The 19301-nt window shown below is 42.7% G+C and overlaps 1 protein-coding gene across 2 annotated transcripts in view; it reads right to left on the bottom strand.

Annotated features, from left to right (window-relative positions):
- SPECC1L (sperm antigen with calponin homology and coiled-coil domains 1 like) overlaps positions 1–15653 on the bottom strand; it is a 70200-nt gene extending 54547 nt beyond the window's left edge. The window contains exons 1-2 of one of the 2 annotated variants that reach the window (XM_055705034.1): positions 15492–15653; positions 204–393 (exon numbers count right to left, since the gene is read on the bottom strand). In XM_055705034.1, coding sequence (XP_055561009.1) covers positions 204–356 — 153 coding nt within the window. In that variant the 5' untranslated portion in view covers positions 357–393; positions 15492–15653. The remainder of the gene's footprint in view (positions 1–203; positions 394–15491) is intronic. The other variant, XM_055705045.1, reaches the window with a different exon arrangement.
- Between the last annotated feature and the right edge of the window lie 3648 nt (positions 15654–19301).

Below are 19301 nucleotides of genomic sequence, written 5' to 3' on the forward strand. Positions count from 1 at the left end.
CTGCAATATGAAAAATGCAGCACAAATGCCACACAAGGTCCTATCACCCTGCCCAGTACTGTGTAGCTATTCAAATTCCCTTCAGTTACCCATATAACAAACCTCTACTCTAAGCTACATTAAAGACATGCTTTAAAATTATGTTTTTTACAGTAAAGCTTTAAAAAGAGTAGAATCAATCAGAACGTTCTATTGGTTATTACCTTCAAAAGAGCTGCTGATGTCCCGGTTTTGGAGAGTTTTGTTACTGCAGACACTGAGGAGCCGTTTTCTGGTTTGGCTTTTTCAGTTGTTTGAGTTTTATTTACTCCAGGCACTTTGGGCACTGAGCCAACACTCCTGCTTGCTTTCTTCATTCTGGGCTGTCTGTTTATGATGCATTTACAAACAAATCTACAAGAAGAAAGAAAGAAATTTTAAATACAAATGAAAAGCAATGTCTTTATAATGCTCTATTTAAGATCACAAGTCCACGACAGCAGTAAAGACCACAAAACAGAGGCAAACAGAACAGATGCAACTGACCAATGGCTTTTGCTTTTTTTAAAGAAGGAATTTTTACCAAGAACTAAGCACTTCCTACAGCTCCACTCCAAATTATAACCATTTTTTCAGCTCTCTTTCCACAAATGGCACTGAACTGAGGATATTTTACAAGTGACCCATGTTGCCGAGTTCACTCGTTAGCTAGCAAAAGAAAGGCTTATTAAGGCAGCAATGCCCTTTATTTCTGACTGTGGGAAGGAAAATACCGTGGGAGTACTCAGGCAATAGCCTGACGACCAACAACACTGGATCTGAGAAAAGATTACCACCCGCTTGGTATCTAAAGTACTGAGAGAGTAACAGCAGTTGCAGAGAGAAAGTGTTTTATAAAAATTAAAAGAAATTAAAATCAGATTCCTTGAAACCATTTATTATTAAAAATCATGTTTATAAACACATGGGATTTTACCAAATTTAATACTAGTCATACGATTATGAGGATTATCTCCGAGAAGAAACCAGAAGCACCCCACTACATCCCAGTCTGCAGTCAGGACACTTCAGCATCTTTACCTTTGCCTGCAAGTTTTCTCAAAGAGCAGACAACTGTCAATGCTGTCAATTCCAACCATGAGCAAACAAACAAAACCTTGGAAAACAAAGCTGGCTTTACTTAAACCAGGAGCAGCTGCAGCAGACCCAAACACTGCAGTTATCACAAGAACTGCTAATTCTGTAAGACAACCTAAGAAAGGGTAACTAGCCAAAAGCCATTAATTTGAAGCAGGGACTACCAGAAAGATTAGACACATTGGGATCTTCTTCCCTCTTGCAAAAGTGAGATCCTTAGCAGCTGTTTTCTTCACCTCCGCTGAGTCAGAAGACATAGGATGGAAGACTAAGGAAAATTCCACTCCCCTTTCAGTCTCACAGATTCTGGGTGGAAGTAAGTGATTGGGTTTATCTGAGCCCAATATCCGGCAGCTGATTAGGAACATGAAACACATCAGTTGTTTCCATCTCTTAAGAAGTGAAGCATTTCAAAGGTATAAAAAACAGACTGATGACTGAGTGCATGAGTTGGGCAACACAAAATCACACTAATCAGGAGTACTAATTCATTTCAGCTAACAAAATTAACACCATACCCTTACACACACTCCTTCCTCCCCATTACCACCTCAGCAGCACACAACTATATTTCAAGTCTGACTTTTATCAAAGTCAGTAAAACACCAGGAGTTTTGCCTCCTCAGACCCCTAAGTGCTGTTAATAGAAGCAACAGGAAGTTTCATTTTAAGACACTGAAAATATTTGTTTATAGCTTCCAGATTCCCTTTAGCTCTGAAAGCTGGCATGAACAGACACAGAAAACTTTGTTTGCTGTTGCAGTTTCATCATCAGAATGTCAAAAATGCACCAGTCCTGCCATACGGCTACCAGTAATCACAACGCCTTCACAGAAGATTAAATAACTGAGAGATAATTTGAAATGAGACACTCCTAAGAAAACCAAAACCCAAACCAGAAAGCCCCATGAAGGTACTATGTTTGCTATACACACATAATTTTAAGTGGTACAACTGCTTACTGGATTCCAAAAGCAGACACTAATATTTACAGGTAGGACCAAGTTGCCACACTTATATTTCTTGCCTTTCTCATATTTATGAGTTAAACACTTACTTGTGCTTTTGATCTTATTCAATTAAGAATTAAAATTGAAAGACCAAAGAGCATAGGGTTGTTTAGTCAAACTGGCATCATTAGTACTGAATGATATTTTGATGTTCTACAGACTACATTAAAAAGTTGCCCATAGCATGCTTAAGAAGCAGTCACACAAATTTTCAGTGTACAGCTTGTTGTGAAGCTGACTGCATTTAAAAAATTACCCCAAAGAAAAAAATATACTCGCAACAAACCCAGTAAATCAGAATCCCAGCTTTTTGACAGCTTATAGAGCTAGAAAACCAGCACTATAATGAAGGTTTGGGTACTGCAACGATGTGGCTATCGTATATTTGGGCAGAGCTTGACAACCTTGTCTGGCAATCTAGATCAAGCAGTAGCTCCAGGTGGCGTGCAGACATCCAGCAATGGCCATTTGCAAGACACATTTGTCAAGTCTACAGAGCACATTCATCAAGTCTGACACATCTTACAACATGCCAGATACACACTGCACACATGATCTTTGCATGCACAGTAAAAGAGCAGTTCATTTCAGATATGCAAGTAATACAGTAACTGGATGTATGATCCCAAAAGGAAATACAGGCTAGCATTAGCTTCTACAGTACAAACCATTTATACTCCTACACATACACAGAGGTCATCAGTGACAAAAGACTGCAAAATCAAATGTGTTTTTTTTTTAACAGAAAAGTTCTGCAATTAACTCTTCTAAAAATGCATGTTTTAGAAGTGTTCCTGAAAACATGCCATGGTTATTTGTTCCAAGAACAGCAACTGCAGAGAGAAGTGATGTAATAAGAAAGCTCAACAAAGTAACTAAGTGTAATTCTCATGTTTCATCACAGCATTGCTTTAAAGTATCCATAAATGTGACACTGAAAAACACTATTTGTGATTTACTGACACTCAAAGGCAGAACCACCTTTCCAGAAACTTCACTCAGAGGACAGGGAGGGCCAGGCAGTGTTTTTCTTCCAGAGAAACAAAGCTGTAGTAGTTACTTTCTTACTGAAAGAAGATTGTGCAATTATAGTTTAAAAACTGAGAAAAAGATACAAATGAGTCCAACTTTACTTAAATAAAGAAAAATACATTAATTAGCATTACAGGCTCTAAAAGCAGCCGCTCACTTAGGTTCCTAAGTGAATTTATGACCTCTCTGTGCCCATTTCTCCCCTCCCGTCTGCTCCAGGAAGGAAAAAGAGATGGGGTTTTGGCACTGAGAACAGAAGACATCAATATTGCTGAACTGTAAGTGGAAAAAGCTCTACTTCACCCAGTTTCTCAAAAGGCAGACAGGGTCCATAAAGACTACCTTTATGCTTCTACAGAAGAGCACCGCATTCCTAACACACAAGTATTAGGAATCAACAATAAATTTGTCTCTGCCCAATGCTGATTTTAAAATAGGTAACAGAATGCTCACTAGCCAAATGAGGCTTCCTGAAGATTAACACACAACACTAATAATTCAAATGAGAGCTAAACCATTATTTCACTATTGTTTTGAATACTGCAAATAAATCTGGAGTTTATATTTTGCCCTAGGGAGAAAGAAGGAATTACTGAAGACTTCCTTTCCCTTTACACACACTTCCTCCCACCTCAAAAAACAAAGAAGGGGGGGGGGGGGGAGGGGGAGAAAGCAAAAAAAAAAGAGTGAAATAGAAAACTAACACTAAAAAGCTGCAGTGTTATTAAGTTGCAAATCCATGAGACAGTCAAGAAACACTTCGAAAGTCCCTCGTATCACACTACTAAACAAAATACTCATCTATCAACAGACACAAGATGTTACTGGAAAAAATTTGATTAATGCTAGCACTACAGTATCAATTATAAAATTAATCAGGATGGAGAGAAGCCAAAACAAGCCCAAAATATCAGATAGAAAGACTGCATTCCTATACGAAAATGTAACTATTCACTCTAACCTGTATCCTTTCCCAGATGTGTCTCTTTCCACAGCACACATAGTATAGGAAACAAAAAGGGAATCTTGCTCAGGAGCGTGCTCTCCTTGCGCTGGCGGAGGCATGGGAAACCAGCCCTGCATTTTATACCAACTGCAAATACACCTCCATAAATAATAATTTAAAAGTGTTTTGCCCAATAGCAAGGCTCTGCTTTTTACGGTAAACTGATATGATACACTCACCCAGCCAACATGCAATGCTTTCAGGGTTACTCTTATGTCCTCTTTAGAAACCTGAAAACTGAGGCAGGAGGGTGCAGGGTGTGCATATGATTTCTTACTGTGATTATTTTAACTTCATCCATTATTTAATGTACTTATTTATGCTAGTATTGCTGTCACAAAAGCTCCATTATAAGAATACAAAAAACAGCTTCCTGTGCCTATAAGGTGAGAGAGGGTTAAGCACCAGAGAAGGTATTAGCCTTTTGCCTTTGGCTGAAAATATGAGGTATCAAGAGGGATTAAGCAGTTTTATCTATTAAAAAAAAAGAGTCAATTATTAAAGAAAATTATAAATAATCTCAGAATTATCTTTTAAGAGTTCAAAAAAATAAAAACAACGAATCCCTCAAACTGGAGGATACTGATCATTTTTGAAAAATCAAATACCCAAATTACAGATGAAAATACAAATATTCACATTTAAAAGCAATCGAGTCAGTGCACTTTCACTCTCTATTTCTAAAAGTTCTTTGGTTTTGATATATTTAGGCTGGCAACTTTTGCCCAAATAATTAGGGAATGACATTTTTAGGTCACTTACACAGTCCCAAAAGGCTGAACTGTGAAGAAATGATTATGAAATACAGCCTTTTCAACCCCCCCATAAAACACAGATCCAGAACTTCCTGCTGTCTCCGCAGGCAAGACAGCATAGGCACCAAGAGCTTAACATCTGGGATGTGAAATAAGCTACACAGTAAGAGACAAGAGTTCTCTACATTTCTAATGTCCACAGCTCAAACTTTCAGCCTGCAAGCTGCACAAGCAAACTCTACAACCCTGCCTCTTGCTCAATAATTACAAAAACATAATCCATTACCGCTGGATTCCAGAAGGCCAGAGCAAGCATTGCATTTTTTTTATTGCTTAAGATCAAGACATCAGTTTTAGTGACTTGAAAGTTTGCTGATGCTAGAGGGTTAAGATACCAAGGATAACAGAAAACTGCACAGAATCACAGAAGACCCTTATGAGAGTAACTGGACAACAAAAATAGCAAATAAAATTAAATGTAGGTAAACACAAAGCATTCTATCTTTTGGGGAAAAGCAACCTCAGCTTCATATATAAATGTGCTTTCAACTCATAAACTTTGCTCAGCAAGACTTCAGCATTTCGATTCACAGCTTCATTAAACTATCGGTACAGTGTCTGGAATAGGGCAAAAAAAGCAAAGCAATTCCAGGAATTATTAAAGAAAGGAATAAAGAACAAACCATTAAACAATAATATCACACTCAAATTTTTTTCCCATCTACCCACACTTCATTTGGTATGTGCAGTTCTGGTCTCTCAACCTCAAAAAGAATGATTTCTTATAGACCCGAAAAAGGTTCAGCAAGGGGCAAAAATAAGATCAAAGGTATGCAAGACATCTCACAGGGAACACGACAAAGGCCTATGAAATCTTGAATGGCATTGAAAAGGCAGACTGGGACTGGCTGTTAATCATCTGTTCCAGTACTAAAACTAAGGACCAACAAATGAAATTAGAGCCAGGTTCAAAATAAGAAAAATTAGCTGTATTTTTAATGCAGATTGAAAGAATGCTGTGTCTGCATGAAGTGCAAGTGGAAGGGCAGACTGGACATGCACAAGGAAGAGAAATTCCCTAATGGATGCTAAATGGCTGAGCACAAAGGGCTCCGAAACCCCTCTGAGCCAAAAATAATTGCAGGTTGGGACAGCAATCATGGTAGGAGGGAAGACTTTGATTTTGTGTTGGTTTTTTTTTTTTTCCTGAGGCATCTGCTCACAGCCATGGCTGGACCCAAAGCACCAGGTAGGATGGATCCCTGCACCAGGCAGGGCAGTGTCTGCTAAGTTCTTATGCCACGAGGAATACATACAGATGTCAATGATTTATGAGTGCTGCTATTTTGGAACAACTGCTGCAGGTAGTTATTTAGGAAAGAAAGACTATCCTATTGCTTTCTACTTTAAAAATTCAAAAGTGTCTTAACAGTTTTCCATTACAGGTTGTGAAATTACAAAACCCGGAATTCTACCTTTATGTTATGTTACCCATCCACTGTTTTCAAGCCACATTAGCTACTGCTGCTTCTCTTTTAAACAGAAGAGAGGAACAACCAGAGGTTTGGGCAAGAATTGGCTGTTATACACCTAAATTTCTCTACTCCTTCTTTGGAGAAAACTTCAGAGCTGTAACTGCTGTGAGCAATGTGTAACCGTTGCAATACTTAACATTCCAGACAAGTGACAGGAACATTTACAGAAGAACTCCTAAACTTATGAACCGTGCTCTAAAAGCCTTTTCATAACAAAATTAAATAACATAGTCTTGTTTTCAAGCTCCTACTTTATACAACCGCTATTTCAAACCACTGCTAAGGAAAGAAAAAACAAGTGTTCAACTAAGTCCAACTGATTCTTCCTATCATGGGGAATTTGTTCCACGAGGAAGGGGAGCACTGTCCATAACTGGATCTCAGCACTAACTTCTACATTGACTGTATCTTCCAAAGCACTTTTTAAATTATTTTTTTACAAAGTTAAGTTACAGTTTTGGAAACCAGAACAAAAAGCCAGGTAAATCTATACCTTATTGGTATCCATCCTAGTGCTGATTAAAAATGTTCTAAGCAGGCATGAGGTACCCTGGAGCATGCCCATTAGCTATGGCTGCTGACACTATAGATGAGAACACCATCCACGTTACTATTAAATAGGTTTTGTTTCACTGGTATTGATAATACATGTAATGAAAAATATCTTTCTATCTGAAGGCAGTCCGTGTGTCCCTTACAGTGCAAGCTGAGATAAACCTCAACCAGCAGAACACGATAAAGGAAACAGAAGAGGGGAATACAGTATGTAGAATATTAGTACAATAAACATGGAGGGACACTAAAACCTGGTTTTGGATACTTTGTAACTTTTCACTCCTTTTGCTAAATTTCACAGTTGCATCCAAATGTTAAACCATGCGCTAACAAATGATGTAATATATACCTATTTCCTGGGTAGCAATTATGCCTCTATGGTAGATTTTAAAGGCTTAAACAAACTTAGTAGAAATATCAACCTCCCCTATAAACCACTCAGGTTAATATTCCAATAAAATAGAACCAACTCTTAACTTGGCACTGTAGGTTTGCTGAGAAAAAAAAAAAAATTAACACAATAAATTTCCCAGACAAAGGACTGGCCAGCTTTACCTATAGAAGCAGCTAGTCTAAAAAGTGACACTTGGTCAGTTAACTACATTAACTGAAAGCGTTGTTATCTGTCATCATTGCAAGCATGTTCTAAAGTGTTATCACAAAAAAAAAATAATTTAAAAAAATATCAATAAACATCCAGTTACAAAGGTGTATTTAGTGTCATATAAACTTAAGTATATACTGTATTCCTTAACCAACAATCAGATTCCCCTGCACACATGGAAATTTTCCTTGCACTGCCAGGGAAGTACTTTCAGAACGAGCAACGTACAATTTTAAGACCAGTGAATCTGGCAGAATAGCACAACAAAAAGCGCACAACACAACAGCCGCCTTCTGTTTCAAACTGACTAGCTCAGTAAGCCACATTTCATTGCAATGTATCTGCCTCCAGCACAGCTGTTCCCAACAGTGCCGGCTAGAGTAGGTGACCTCTTCCCTTTTGTCCGTTGAAAATGTTGTCAGCTGAATTCCTGCATCAACAACTGCAGCAAAGGCTTCTGCTGCGTGAAGTTCACAGCGAGAAGAAAGGCAGGCAGCAGCCTAGCTCTCATTAGAAAACCGGTGACAGAAAGGACGTGCCATGTGCTGTTTCATGAGCCAGACCAGTGGCTCCCACCACACGTATGTTACAGGTAAAACCTGTAAGGTGAGTAACTTTGACCAGGTCCCACGTTCATCCAGAACACTCCATCAGATCTTCAGTTCATGCAAAACCCAAAACCCCCAAATCCTGTTTCCAGCATGGTGACGACTACAAAATTGTTGTTGCCAGCTTTTGGCTAATGTATTCTCAACTTGAGGACTTTCTGTTGCCTGGATTTATGGAACTGGGAGGCGACTGGATGCTCACTAAGTCCACTTCACCACCGACCTGGTCTGGCAACATTCCTGAAGGCATTACAGAAAATAAAATAAAAAATTAAAAAAAAAACACAACAGGAAAAGCATATGGAGATACATCCCCTGAGGACCTTCACAGCTTACAGCTCTGGGATTCCCAGCCCCAGAAGGACCATTCTGGTCTCAGTGGGACCAAGGGAATGGCCTGGATGGGAATGGCCCATCCACAAGCCAGCCTTGCTAAGTCTGGGGGAAGTGCCTGCTGGGGATTGCTTAAGCTAGTCATAAAAGTAATTTAATTGTACCCTGCCACCAAAAAAGGCAGTCCCACCCCTTCCTCAGTCCTCTCCCTTCTTTTAATTCTAGAGATCATAGCTTGTTTTTTGATGAGTTGGTCTTTCAGTCAGATCAGGACTGATCTGACTCCCCTTATAATTGCTAGATACTATGCAAAGGAAGCAGTGGGACAGTGAACTGGGAACGACGAGGAAGGTTCACCCTTTCAGAGAAGGTGTAGGCCCAAACGTGTTTTAATTCAGTCTCAGGCTACTGGACACTCAGCAACAGCCCTGACTTAAATGAACCTCTCCCTGCCACCCAACTACCACTTCCCAAGCCCCACTATTCTGTGGAAGCCACATGGTAAGATAGATGAGGCAACAAATGAACCATATCATTTTTAAGCCATCAACAAAAGACAAAACAGGACACTGAGGGGTCTGAAGACTAGCTGCCTATGGGCTTCAGTTCTGTGCTCTGACCCACATCTTCCTTCACCTCCAAGACCTAGCAGCAGCACACGCATTACTTAGCTTAAAATCCTTCAGGCTTCACAGACGGAGACAGAACGGCATGCAAATCTTCCCTAAATACCCTGGTATCGCTAGGGGAGGAGCATTTACCTACCCCAGTGTGGAAGCCCAAGGACACACATTTTGAGTCATAGAGAACAGTCCTTGGGACAGGCTGGAGAGGCCACTATTATATTTTTCCCTCCCCCAGGAATAAGGATGAGATACTGTTTCTCTTCTACATTTATATTCCAAGCCTTCTGGAAAAGGATGACTCACTAACCAGTTTGTGGAGTCCCTGTTTCCTTGGACGGTTTGGTTGTTGGAGCAATGCAGGACTCCACACGGGACAGAGCCTGGGAAAGCACTAAAAGCTCAAGACCAGCACAGCATCCCTAACTGATGTGACTGCTGATGTGCTGATACCACCTCGGAATGCCAAGTGCCTAACACTTGAGTACTTTCCATTGTGAAGCACTTCTATGGTATTGCTTTTGAGAAGCTCCTATACCTTCAGATTTCACAGCGAGCCTTTGATGTTTGGCTGAAGGCCTTGGAATAGTTTTTCCATTCCCTCCAGAAAAATGTAGTCTTTCTACTAAAAAAGGCTATACTGAAATCTTCATCGTTATTTTTTACTTAAACTATCCTTTAAGACTAATATCCTTAAGTTATAGACTTCATGGAACTTTCTTCTGTAGATAGATACTATTTATTTTTTACAGGTTTATATCAGAAACATTTTCAGAAAACTGTCAAGAAGCTCTTATAATGCATATCTGTATAATTTTATGTGAAATGTAAGTAGACTGAAATCTCATGTGCCCAATTGGAATGATAATCTTTAAAATGTTTTTAATATTTTTCCTGAGCTTTCACAAACAGAATTTATACTGTTTACTATGAATTGAAAGTGTTTGGTATCTTTCAATCACACTCAGAGCTAAAATGTAAAAAGAAATAGGTACAAAGCCTAGAATATCAGCATGTAGAAGATCAGACCCTGAAAGCATAATACAGAGCTTAGGAGCACATTGTACGAACAGCAGTTTTTGTTTCTTTGTGACAACTGACACATAAATACAACAAATAAATTCCTGCCATTAATGACAAGCTTTTATGGCTGAAAATACCAGTAAGTTTGTATGTGGGAAACAAAAAGAGGTTAGGAGAGTGACCCAATATACATGAAAAGCCAGTGTTCCAAAGACATGGGACCAAGCCCCTGAGCTCATCAGAATGAAGGGCTGGCAGCACCATGGCAAGGCTGGAGCCACAGGGACCTCCAGCAGCTTCACTCCCCATCAGCCTTAGTGTGTCACTTACAGTGCTGATCGCATCTGGAAGAAGAAAAAGAACAATGACCACAGCATTGAAGAAAGTGGGATAGGCCATTCTTGCAAATCCACAATGCTCACTCAATTAAGCACAATTATATCAGTAAAGGAACTTATCTACTATGAAATAAGGATACTTCCCTATTAAATCAGGACTCTGGGTTCTATTCCTACATGGCTTTTTCCTCTATGGCTTTGAGACAACCAGCTCCTTGTGGCTGAACCTGGTTGTAAATCACAGTAATATCTATCCTAGCAAACTATCAAAACCTTTGGCGAACAGCATGACAGCATGCTTAAACTTTTTCAGAGTCATAGGGATGCCCATACCTACAATGTTGAGGAAACTCTCTCCTGTACTTTTGTATAAGGCTAGAAGGAATAGCAACAGATGTCGGGGAAGAGTTTATGTTAGAAAGTGTTCATTTTAAAATCTTAATTCTTGATGAAAGTTCCTGGTATAGTCAAACCCAGTGATATCGCCACGTTCAAGGATGCATCTTGTATTTACAAATCCTAAGTCAAGAATAACTTGACTACAACTTCCAGCAACTACACCTGTTTAAGAAGTTCCATCATTTCCAGAAGAGACATGTAATTGTCCATCTGATGAGAGTGCAGATAAAAAGTAGCTTTGCATGATTCTGTCATTGGTAGCAAAGGAAGACCATTTTTGTCACAGAAAGACAGAAAAGCAAAACCAGAATCAGGCAGATTTGTAGTACGAATCGTGACTATAAAGAACAGGTTTTATTTTTTTTCTTTTCCTCCAGAAAAGCCCATATTCCTTCACTGACCTGAAGAAAATATTTGCCATTAACTATTTACAATACTGGTTACTTCTAAGGGAAAAGCAAATTGAAACAGACAAGATCTTTGTTTGCAAAGAGATTCATCACTACACAACAGATGTTACTTTAAATGCACACCCATTATCAAATCTCAGTGTCATTTAGCTTGCTAAATAAACTTCAAGCTCAGTACAACTTGGCAACTCTGTAAAAAGTAAAAAAATATAAATTTAAGTCCTACAGCTAAACAGAGAAAGTCAAGCTCTAATAGATCATTTCTATGAACTTCTCTGTGTCAGTTAAGACTTGTCAATATGAAGACTGCCAACATTTTAGCAATGAACAGTGAAATATGTTGAAGGAGCCTCTCCAGCACCAACCCTCACATAGCAAGCAAATTCTGTAGCCAAAGTTTCAAGAAGGCTTCATCTGCCAAACCACTGTGTGCTTTTAATTAAAAATGTATATAGAAATGTATTAAGAACACACAGTTTCAAGGAGCATTAAGAATGCCAGCCTCTTGGTCAAGCTTTCCACCGCCCCCAGCCCCCACCCCCAGCGTATATCCCATAGGAAATCATTAGTCACCGCATGTATCTGTGGAGAACACGTATCCTACATTAGCTAAATGACCAAAATCAAGGAAACGTTTTTAACATCAGAAAAATACCAATACTCTCAGGCTGATGTCATCAAATATATCACTTGAGTACTTCAATACTACCTTTATTCTTTTTTAATACTATTTAAGTACTACGTGTTAGTCGCTCAGTTTATTTTCCTGAATAAAACTGTATGTACCAGTTAGTTGCAGGTGATCATTAGCTTGGCTTCGTGCTGGCAAACACTACCGGAAAATAAAATTAACTGAGGATCGTGAAAGACTTATCTTTCATAAATGTCAAACCAAGTCTTGAAGTCAGTACAAGTGAGTTATTTTCTCTCTTGACATTTTGCTTAAGTGGCTTTATTACCCTTTAATATGTAACAAATGGCTAGTTCTAAATGATGACTTTTAAGTTTTGTTTGGTAATGAAATTCTGCAGATCAATCCCCTTTAAAAATTCTCCTTTTACCAAACTTCACAATTTACTCTTGTATTACTCTTTTCTGCAATTTGGAAAGCTACTAGTTGCAACACAGTGTCAGGTTTTTTTCAGAATTAAGGTACCCTGAAACATTTACTTACAAAGATGAAGATCACAAGTTGCAGTGCTTTTGCAGTAAAGAAGAAGTCCTCTTCGCCAAAGAAAATCACACACGTGTGTGAAAAATCTAATGATTAATTATTCATGTGTTAAAAGAGAGTATCCTATGATTACCTGCAGGCTGCATTAAACAGTTAAGACCTCCAAATGGTGGCTTCTCTCATCATTTCAGCTGGAATAAGCTCAAAAGAAACAAGTAATATGTTCCTTGTGACTAGTCACTTAAGGCTACATTTAAGTATATAACTCAGCCTCTAATACCCATTCTTTCTCCTTTTTTCAGTATAAAGGCTAAAAATAAGATCAAATGGGGTGATTTTTTAAGCCAGGAAGTACAAGCATAACCTCTCTTACACTATTTTTCCCCACTGAGCAAGAGATTCAGTCACATTAATAGCACTATACAACTTCTATATCTGGATCCTAGTTGGCAAGACAGGCTCTAACGTTGCAAGATCAAGGCAAGAAAAGAAGAACTTCTGAAGTACATTAGTGAAAGACCTCTTAAGAAGTTTCCATTGCACGTCTCCATCTTCTGAGAATATATTTTTCTCTTTCATACCAACAGTAAAGCAAAAACGGCACAAACTTATTTCCCTTCACCATGTTACTTCTAAGTATATATTTATTCATGCCTAAAATCTAAAATGTTAACTGTACATCACCTCATCTATTCTGCACAATGACATCTTTGCAGCAGAAGTGTTACTATTCCAACATGCACTTAGACAGAAAATCCTAAACTCACTGGCTATACCTTACACTAGTGATTAACACAGGCCAGAGATTGTTCTCCAGTCTGGAGGCAAACCTGCATTGTTTGATTTGTGACTACACAGCCAAAATCACTTTCCTCTCTCCCCCACCCAAAGAGGGTGGCCATGTCCCATATCTCTTTGGAGAAGTCCTAGCATTTGCCACTTCTGAATGATGCCCACATAAGGCTTAGGAAAACGCTAGGTGGCCATACTAGTGACGACACTGACAATTTACTAGCATGAACGATCACATGCCAGACCTCAGCCTAACGTTAATCCAAGTCTCCTTTGATTTGCTGCTATAGACACACTCTCCATTAAGGGAAACCTTCACTCATGCCTGATACAGAAGACACCCTTAGTAGCATGCCTGGAAGGCCAGAGATCACACTGCCTTAGAACGTGGAGGGAAAGGGAAAATACCGCAGTGCTGGGAAGCTGCAAAACACAAAACTACAGTCCGTGAGAACTGGAAATCCCTGCACAGCGGTTTGCCTGTTGTGACATTCCACCACCATCAAATTTAATAAAACGGTCCTTTATACTACTAAAGATAGAACACAGATCTTTATCAATGATCACACCAAAACTCCTGTCAACAAACAGCTCTTCAACTTCAGCAGATAAAATAACTAGAAATATGCACAGCAGCATTCATTTGGATGGAGCTGTTTGACAGAAACAGTACAATAAATTTAAAAGATTTGAGATGTTTTGTTCCCCACAATTACGTATTGTATTCAATAAAGAAAGAAAAATAGAACATGGTTCCTTGGACATGCAAAAGCATCTGAAAAATCAAGTTTTTCTCTATTTCACATAGTCTACGAGCCTAGAATCTGATTTTTCCATTAACTGAAAATTAAGTGGCAGTGTTACAAAAAGCGAGAGACACTACTGCCATCTCAGTTTCTCAGTTTTGGTCTCCGACTGTTTACAATGACCTGCTCTTTCTCATTTTTGTTAGTAACTACCTAACAGCAACCAACTAGGCTGGAGGAGGAGAAATAAAAAAACAGCCCAGAAGAAACTGTACTTCTGAGCTATTATAGAACTATATTGTGATCCACAGAGTGTTAAAAGCAGCTGCTGACTTTAGTTTGCCTACATTTCAGCAGCCAAAGTCCATACCATTAATTAAGCAGGAAGCAGCAACAAAAGGTTTATGTTTGCTTTTGGGGTGAGCAGAGCTCACACTCACTACATACTCTGACAAGCTACGGCTCTTTCACCCAGTGGAACCGCTTACAAGACACCTTTTCTGCTACAAGAGAGCCCCTTTTCCAGCACCTAGCACAGACAGACGCTTCATGCAATTGCAGGCAGTGGGTGAGACGCTGCTATGGAGAGAAGTGTGCAGTTTGCTGAGCATCAGCACCGTGTTGTTTTTCTCTCTGAGGGCACCGAGTGTAGAGGTTAGCACAGGCTGGTGGCCCTTCGGTTTGGGCCCAGCTACAGGAACCCACTTCCCTCCACCCGGGCACCACCGGCTCACGGAAGGCTGGCACGAAGGAACACCGTGAGGCGCAGGGAGGCAGACAGCAGGCACAGAACCGGGACTTGTAGGGTCTTTCAGCTACAAACCCGCAGAAACGCGGCACTGCAGGCAAGCACGAAAGCAGAACCCAGGCAGATGTCCCCTCGCCACAGACCCCGCAGCGCGGCCGCTCGGCCTCTCCCCTCAGCCGGCTCCCGCGCACCCCCCGCCACGGGAACGGGCCAGCGGCGCCAACCGCTCCCACGGCGGGGCGCGAACCCCAGCCGGCCCCGCTCGCCGTCACTTCAGCCCCGGCCCCCGCGGGGCACCCCGGGCGGCTCCCGCCGGCAGCGCCTCCAAGGGACGGTCACAAAATGGGTGACAGGGAGGACGCGGCGCGCTCAGCCAGGAGGCCCCTAAAGGGCGCGGGGGGCGACTGTCACCGCCGCGGCCGGCTGAGGGGGCGAGCGGCGCAGCGGGGCTGACAGCGCGGCCGGTGGCGCCTCGGGGCACGGGGGGGCAGCGGCGAGGGGGAGCACGAGCCCGGGGACGGGCGGCGCGGGAAGAGGTTCCCCGCGGCGCTGAGGCGCGGCGGCCGGCGAGAGCCAGGGGCCCGGGACATAGGCCCCGGCGGGGCCTGCGCGGCCCGCGGGCGACCCCCCGGCGGCCGGGCGGGGGTCGGGGCTGGGCTGTGCTCGCCGGCGCTCGGCGCTTACCGGGCAGCCGCCTCCTTCCCGCTTCTTCACGGCGCGGCCCGAGTCTCGGGGGACCGCGCCGGGCCGGGCCGGGAGCGCCGCCGGCGGGAGGGGGAGGGGGCGCGGAGGGGCGCGCGGGGACGGCAGGGACCCCTCCGCCCGCCTCCGCCTGCGCCCCGCCCCTGGCGGGCGGTGCCGCCGCACTGCGCAGGCGCCAGCGCCCTGCGGGCCAACCCCGCGCGGGGGTGGGGGTGGGTGAGGGAGTGCGCAGGCCCCTGTGGCGCGTGCGCCGCCGTGTTTCCCGCCCTCCGCGCGCGCCCCTCCCGCCGGGGGCCGCGCTGGGCGCCTGGAGCTGTAGCTGAGGGGAGAGGGCGGCGGCGGCGGCGGCGGCGGCGGGCGGCCAGCGGCGAGGGCTCGGCCGGGGCCGCCTGCGGGGGGCAGCCGGGGGCGGGGGGGGCGCAGCCGCGGGCGGGGAGGGGCTGTGCCCACCCTGGCTAGAGGCGGCGGCCCGGTAGTGAGGGGCCGCGCAGCCCCTCGGTTGAGGCGGGCCTAAGAGGCGGGGCGAGGGCGGTGGCCCCGGGCCGAGGCCTGGCTCTGGCTTTGGTAGAACAAACCCCCATTGTTTGTTGTTTGTTTGTTTGTTTGTTTGTTTTCTGGGATAACTCCGCCGATGTGCAGCTGCAGGGGAACGGGGGCGGGGGGGGGGAGCCGCGGTGTGCAACACTGCGGGGGGGAGGGGCGGCCTCGGCAGCGGGGCCCGGGGCGGGCGGTGCGGCCCAGCCGAGGGGCGGGCGGGGGCCGCGGGGCCCCTGGACCTGTTCTTGGCTGCACGGTGTGACATTAATTACAGCTCGTCACTGGGGGCTAGAAGCGAACGTTTAGATGTCTTAGAGAGTCGCTTTGCCGGCTTGGGTTACCAGGTGTGCGTGCAAACGCAGGCGTTCGAACTTAGGCTCCTTCTAAAAGACTGCTGAGTTTCGCAGCCTATCGTTGTTACACAGGATGTGTGACTGTTGTCACAACTAACAAGCAACTGCAGTTAATGAACCCAAATTACAGCACTGATGCTTTAGTGGGAGGCATAGCAGAGCCTGTACTTAACAGGCATTGCCTGCAAAGTGCTATGAATGCAGCAACTAGGAAAATGTGCTGATCTGACATACCCCTGTGACAGTGTCCCCATCGGGGTTTCTGTTCAGCTCAGACCACGGGTTAAAGCCTCTCTCCCAACAGCAATTCAGTTGTTTTATCAAAACGCTTCGGTGTAATACTGCATTGCAGTCTCTCCCTTGTAGTATGTTCCTTCCTTGAATTCATAGGGCTGCAGATTGGCAAGAGCAAGTATGATTTACAGTCCCCTTATTATCCTGAGTGAAATTTAATTTTAAATACTGTAAATCTAAGCAAATGACAGCTGTTTAATCAGAATTCCCTTTAAAACTGGGAGCATGTATGCTTCCAGATGTTACAACATAGTTTGATTTACATTGTGGGAAAAATTTTCTATTTATGTGTCTTACAAAGCCAGTCATGTTATTTAGATGGCCTTCCCAATCCATTTCTGTCAGTCTGCCTGTTCTTCGCTGGTGGGGATTCCCCTGGAAGGCTGCTGCACAGACACGGTGTACTTGTTTGACATTGAAAGGCTTCTTTATACTTAACTAATGTTTCTGATGTTTGTTTTGTAACAGTATGACCAATGTCATTCCACTAGGTTTTCTCATCCATAGTATGTTCAACAAAAGTTGTTCTGTGTTCCTACCTTTGGACTGATTTTGAAGTTGTCAGAAAGCAAATGGCATTTCAATTACAATCAGCAGCATTCCTTCTGTACCAGGGATGTGGAAAATGTGTGTTTGTTTTGTACAATGTATTTCTCACGGTAGCCCACAAAGGGGCTTTGCTTTCTGTTTTCTAGCAGGAAACAGAATGTGATTTGTTCAGCTCAGTGAATTACTGAACAAGCTGCTAGCTGACAGTACGTGTGGCTGGTATCCTAGTTCAGGAACTTAAAAGGTGAATGAAGAAAACTGCATAATATTGCGGCATTATATCCTGTGATGTGTGCAAGAGTGATTCAACTGTCTGCTAGGAAAACTTTCTCATTGTGGTTATGTTCTGGATTAGATTGCCCAAGAGGATTACAGAATCTCCGTAATTGGAGGCTTCTAACAAAGAGCAGACAAATATCTCTCCGAGTCAGGTACAGCTGATCCTGTCTCAGCCCGATAGCTGTATCCTGCAGGGCTGCTGGGGAGCAGCTGCCTCAGGGCAGCCTGTCAGGCCCTCAGGAAGCAGCGCAGGGGCTGCCTGGAAAATGCAGACACCTGCTTGGGTGCCGCAGTTTGCACAGAACATCCATGGTTATGATGTTCTCATGTTCTTTCTCATCCTTCTCCAGCCTGAAGTTTCATTCATTCTTTCTCGTTACAGAGAAGTAGCGTACTGTAAGTGTGTACTGGCCGAATTTGCACCAGCTTACACGCTGTGGTTCACCTGAAGCCAGCAGCAGTGTTGCTCACCCAGGGTATTCAAGTGAGGGAAAGCAGCTAGGAGAAGCAGCTGAAAAGTGCCAGCCTGGTAGTCAGTGAAGAGCTTGATGTGGCTGGAGCATGGCTATGTGAGCTGAGCTGCTGGTGTGGGACAGGACACCCCCAGGCTCACCCAGAGGCATCCTAATACCATTCAGTGTGGTTGCACTACAAAGGTGTGCTTTCACATGGAGAGACAACCATTTTGCAGAACTCCACATTGAAACAATCTGAAAACTATTTTATATTATACAGCTACAATACTGGTAGGAAATATTAATAATAGTCATTGACTTTCCCCTTACTCTCCCAGTTCAGGGATAAGCGTGATATTTTTTAATTTTTTTTGACCTGCATCTCATTTCAGTGTACTTTTAAAGACATTATAGTCAGCTACATTTTTCTCTACTTTGGATATTGCCATTGAGACCTGTGATCCCCACTGAATGAAAATCAGCTAGAGAGCTTTCTAGCAGGTATGTTTTTATTATAAAGAGGTTTATATATTAAATTCGGGCTATAATAAAACAGAAATGTACTTTAATTACATTAATGATTAAAATAATAATTGATTTAAATAAAGTACCAAGAGAACTTGACTTAAACTGATTCAGTTTCCACATTGATTCCTACAAAAACACTAATTTTATGCAGTGTTTGAAGAACTTGGAGGCCAGAGCTGATTCCTTAGCAAATATGTAACTACAAGTAAAGTGCTCTGCACACAACTGTAACATTTACAAGGTCTGAGGCGGGCTGTGTTTTGAAGCAGTACTCCTACAAAGGGATTAATACAGGTCTGAAAATGGATGGGTTTGCTCAGCTAATTCTCTACCTTACATGTAAATATTCCCACATTATCTTGTTTTAGTTAAATTCAGCAATAACCTTGTACTAACCTCTAGATTGTAAGTGATACAGCTTTTACCTTGTAAAACATGAAATACTTTTTATTTTGAAACACCAGTGGTAAATCTCATACCCCTAGCAAACTCAGTTGAATGGAATTCACACATTCAATTTCATGTAGGCCCAGTTTTTAGTTAAATAAGACCAAAGGAACCTGACAAACATAGATACAGGAGATTTTATTTAACATTGTGTACAAAGAAAGGCTACAAATGCCTTAGATTCCCCCCCCCCCCCCCCCCAAAAATACAGTTTTTGGATCCCTTTTTCATACTTTTCTCAGAAAATTTAAAAAAAAAATATCCAGAGTAACAATCCCTCCACCCCCACGCCCCCCTTATTTTTTCCCCCTTTCCTTTTTCCCCCCTCTCTTTGGGCCTAAACTGAGAGA

Source organism: Falco cherrug, chromosome 1 (genome assembly GCF_023634085.1).
Source record: "Falco cherrug isolate bFalChe1 chromosome 1, bFalChe1.pri, whole genome shotgun sequence".
Taxonomy (NCBI): Eukaryota; Metazoa; Chordata; class Aves; order Falconiformes; family Falconidae; genus Falco; species Falco cherrug.